Here is a 5,000-nt window from a genome sequence, read left to right as displayed (position 1 = left end):
GATGTTATTATAACTGTTATAATTGTTATCTTTATTATTACTATTTATATCGTTACTATCATTTATATTATTGTTATTATTATTGTCATTATTACCAACATCATCACTGTTATCGTTATCATTATAATTATCATTATCATCATTCTTATCTTATTATCTTTATTATCATCATTATCTTATTATCACTATTATCATCATCATTATTATCTTACTATCATTACCATTGCTATTGTCATTATCATTTTCATTATAATTATTATTTCATCATTATCAATATCACTATTTTTTAGTGTTATTATTACTACTAAGTAATACTGGAAATGTAATGGATATCACGTACAAAAATCGCGTGTGTAAATCTACGGATTCATCATGTTGTGTTTCACTTACGCTTGTAGAATTTGCAACGAATAATATAAACGAACACTTGAACATTATATCTCAGAGTGCCATGTGATACAGCTTTTCAGGTCACCTAGCATGAGGTATGCACAGCTATGTAATCATTTCATATCATCAAATGTACTAGAAGATGTACTTACCCTAATCCGAAATTCGGTAAGTGGCAATGTATTACACCATTTATCAAATGTCTTCACAGTTGATATGCTAGAGAATATAATCATGTAATTACCTTGAATTGTAATACAATGTTAGCAACAAGGTCATGGCCTTACATCAATATACCAAATCTTGCCCATGTCTAAGCAATTTAGCCAGGGGGTAAATAAAGAAATAAAAGTGAAAAAAGAATAATTTCGCCACAAATTACGTACAAAGAGGTCTAGAAATACTCAAGATTCAACCACTGATTATCGGTTTCCCAATTTTCTTCCAAGAACGTCCAAAGGAAACACCTCAGATTGGCTTGTTCTCCCATGTCTATTTTTTTGCATTTTTGTAATATAGTGTGTTCACTCTGGATCTACGGCGAGTTTACAACTTTCACAAGTAGGGTTACGAGAAGGTAATATCAAGTACGATATATTGTACCGAGGAAGTGCGAACAACATCAAATTGGTGCTGTCATCTTATTGAATATTTCTTTTTATATTTGCATATACCATAAAGTGTTTTCTCGAAAATTTTGTTTTTTTTCTTAATTGTGGATTTGTGTTTTTTTTTCATTGGTTTCGTCAAATCAGTGATATGATCAATGAATATAAGCAGTGAGTTATTGATATCTCTGTATGAATTTGATCAGTGATAGATCTGCATTTTACATAGATAGTCTTAACTGAAATCCCATCCTTTGTCTCACTGCCCACACACTCTACATAACATATACCCCGTCACGTAATCTTGACTCTCCCTCCCTTCCACACTTTCCGTCACACAACATTATCTTCCTCATCGGGACTCTCTCGACTGCGGGTATCACATGGGTGGTGGAGGCGGTTTTCATTCTACTTGCAAGATATTCGACGCTGTAGACCGGGAAAAATGTAGTGAAAGTATACAAGTTAGGTACACTACAGGATCATTATCATTGTCATTACTATTACAGCTGGCATAACCATTATCGCTGATATTATTATCCCCATTACCATTATCATTTTGATTACTGTTACTGCTATTATTATTAATGTTCCCGTCACTACTTATGCACCATTGTCATTACCATTGCCATGATATTTGTTGTTAATTCATTGTCATCATTATTATCATCATCATCATCATTATCATAATTTTTATCATCATTACTATTTCTATCATTGTATGTCTGTTACTGCACGATTCGCCCGATTTATTAATTCACGTATTTACCTATTCACCATTTATCCATTTATTTATCTGGAAATTAGTTTATGGCCAGGTTGCACGTGATCGCGACCTTTCGCGATCGTGAGTATTCTTAGCAATGGTCCTACGGGTCAGTGTGTAGAATTTAAGAGTGATCTTACGGGTAGATAACAAGATTTTGGTAGTGATATTATTACGGGTAGATGAGATGTTGATAGTGATCTCACGGGTAGATAACAAGATTTTGGTAGTGATGTTATTACGGGTAGATGAGATGTTGATAGTGATCTTACGGGTAGATAACAAGATTTTGGTAGTGATGTTATTACGGGTAGATGAGATGTTGATAGTGATCTCACGGGTAGATAACAAGATTTTGGTAGTGATGTTATTACGGGTAGATGAGATGTTGATAGTGATTTTACGGGTAGATAACAAGATTTTGATAGTGATGTTATTACGGGTAGATGAGATGTTGATAGTGATCTTACGGGTAGATAACAAGATTTTGGTAGTGATGTTATTACGGGTAGATGAGATGTTGATAGTGATCTTACGGGTAGATAACAAGATTTTGGTAGTGATGTTATTACGGGTAGATGAGATGTTGATAGTGATCTTACGGGTAGATAACAAGATTTTGATAGTGATGTTATTACGGGTAGATGAGATGTTGATAGTGATCTTACGGGTAGATAACAAGATTTTGGTAGTGATGTTATTACGGGTAGATGAGATGTTGATAGTGATCTTACGGGTAGATAACAAGATTTTGGTAGTGATGTTATTACGGGTAGATGAGATGTTGATAGTGATCTCACAGGTAGATAACAAGATTTTGGTAGTGATGTTATTACGGGTAGATGAGATGTTGATAGTGATCTTACGGGTAGATAATAAGATTTTGGTAGTGATGTTATTACGGGTAGATGAGATGTTGATAATGATCTTACGGGTAAATGATATATTGATGGTGATCTTACGAGTAAATGAGATGTTAATAGCGGTCTTGCGGATAGAGGAGACGATTTTCATAGTGACTTTACATGTAGATGATAAGATTTTGATAGTGATCTTACCAATAGGTAGGACTCCACCTGTAGACAAATAAAACTATCCTGGTAAAGACTATCCTGCCAAAGGATATTTCAGACCTTAAGGAGAGGCTAAATGGATTCCTTACGTAGATGAGAGTCGGTTCAAATCTACGGCTAGGCTATACCTTCTTTCAGTGCCATTTAAACTATCATGTTATTTTTACACTGTCACAATGTTATGGCAACGACAAAATCGGGATAATAATATTATGGCAATAATGATTATAATGAATATGATAATAATTTCGATGATCAAAATCATCTTTCTGGTTATTACCGACACCATCACCACTACCCGCATCATCCTTGTCACTATCAACATCACATTATCCCCAACCGCGCATCACACTCAAAAGACCGTTGACTCACTGGTTATGGTGATTTCGTCGATGGCCAAGTCCGCCTCCCTCCTCGCCACCATGCCGATGATGCCCGTGATCGTTCCGTTGGGATGCGGGCCGCCCCAGCCGTCGCTCAGGAGGAGCTTGTAGCTGGAGGTGGAGGCCGAGTGAGGAGGAGGTGGAGGTGGAGGTGGAGGCCGAGTGAGGAGGAGGTGGAGGTGGAGGTCGAGTGAGGAGGAGGTGGAGGTGGAGGCCGAGTGAGGAGGAGGTGGAGGTGGAGGCCGAGTGAGGATGAGGTGGAGGTGGAGGTCGAGTGAGGAGGAGGTGGAGGTGGAGGCCGAGTGAGGAGGAGGTGGAGGTGGAGGCCGAGTGAGGATGAGGTGGAGGTGGAGGTCGAGTGAGGATGAGGTGGAGGTGGAGGGCGAGTGAGGATGAGGTGGAGGTGGAGGGCGAGTGAGGATGAGGTGGAGGTGGAGGTCGAGTGAGGATGAGGTGGAGGTGGAGGTCGAGTGAGGATGAGGTGGAGGTGGAGGCCGAGTGAGGAGGAGGTGGAGGTGGAGGCCGAGTGAGGATGAGGTGGAGGTGGAGGTCGAGTGAGGATGAGGTGGAGGTGGAGGCCGAGTGAGGATGAGGTGGAGGTGGAGGTGGAGGCCGAGTGAGGAGGAGGTGGAGGTCGAGTGAGGAGGAGGTGGAGGTGGAGGTCGAGTGAGGATGAGGTGGAGGTGGAGGCCGAGTGAGGATGAGGTGGAGGTGGAGGTCGAGTGAGGATGAGGTGGAGGTGGAGGCCGAGTGAGGATGAGGTGGAGGTGGAGGTCGAGTGAGGATGAGGTGGAGGTGGAGGGCGAGTGAGGAGGAGGTGGAGGCCGAGTGAGGATGAGGTGGAGGTGGAGGCCGAGTGAGGAGGAGGTGGAGGTGGAGTGAGGATGAAGTGGATGTGGAGGTCGAGTGAGGATGAGGTGGAGGTGGAGGCCGAGTGAGGATGAGGTGGAGGTGGAGGTCGAGTGAGGATGAGGTGGAGGTGGAGGCCGAGTGAGGATGAGGTGGAGGTGACTTTTTTTTATATTGAATTTTAAAAACAGCATATCAAAAATTATCATGTCATTTTCCTCGATCATGCCGCTTCATTTTTCGCAAATCCTAAACACGAGATTCAATTAAAAAGAACAAAAGAGATCATAGCCTAATCCCATGGTCTCACATTACAAAAAACACTCACGTGAAGTTTAGTTTTTCTGCAATTGCATTAAGGACATTGCAATCGATACCCGAATGCGCCTCGGCCTCCTGGTGGGGTCCGTCACGAGTGTTCAAGGGCGTGACGCGGAAGAAAGGCCAGTTCTGCACCACGGCGCCCTTCAGCTGCCGCCCGCCGAAGTCCGCGTATACCAGGCCGAGGTCAGGGGTCAGCGGGGCCTTCAGGAACGAGGTCATGCCCCTCTCGCGACTCCAGACCCAGTGCCCCATGACCTTGAAGCTGCGGGATAGTTATATCACTATACTTTTTTCTTATTTTTATTTTATCTTCTTTGATAAAAAAAGGTATAATAGACTCTTGTTATCATTATCAACAGTATCAAGAGAGCTTAAAAAACTGATATAATGACTGACGTTGTAATAACATAATCTGCATCATCTACACGTTTTTTTTTTTTTTTTTTTTTTTTTTTTTTACTTACCCAAATTCGTTCTCCTTATTAACGAAGGAATTCAAAAAATGATAGTAAGTTTTGGATTTCCGGAGAGCTACTGATATCTGTAATTAGAGAGATTAAGGATATGAACACAGAACGAAATGGATAGCTGTGTGTAGCTCAACTCT

At 41.2% G+C, this 5,000-nt stretch overlaps 1 protein-coding gene across 1 annotated transcript in view; it reads right to left on the bottom strand.

Moving 5' to 3' along the window:
• The window catches only part of LOC147468524 (glutamate receptor ionotropic, kainate 4-like), a 16,971-nt gene that overhangs the window by 6,948 nt on the left and 5,023 nt on the right, over positions 1 to 5,000 (bottom strand). The window contains exons 6-8 of the mRNA XM_086553740.1: positions 4,858 to 4,934; positions 4,398 to 4,655; positions 3,210 to 3,331 (exon numbers count right to left, since the gene is read on the bottom strand). Of these exons, the coding sequence (XP_086409866.1) occupies positions 3,210 to 3,331; positions 4,398 to 4,655; positions 4,858 to 4,934 (457 nt within the window). The remainder of the gene's footprint in view (positions 1 to 3,209; positions 3,332 to 4,397; positions 4,656 to 4,857; positions 4,935 to 5,000) is intronic.

Source organism: Penaeus japonicus, unplaced genomic scaffold (genome assembly GCF_977035675.1).
Source record: "Penaeus japonicus unplaced genomic scaffold, GWHDUDI00000001_assembly GWHDUDI00000028, whole genome shotgun sequence".
Lineage (NCBI taxonomy): Eukaryota > Metazoa > Arthropoda > Malacostraca > Decapoda > Penaeidae > Penaeus > Penaeus japonicus.
The sequence above is the reverse complement of the archived record's forward strand: the minus strand, read 5'-3'. Positions and strand labels throughout refer to the sequence as shown.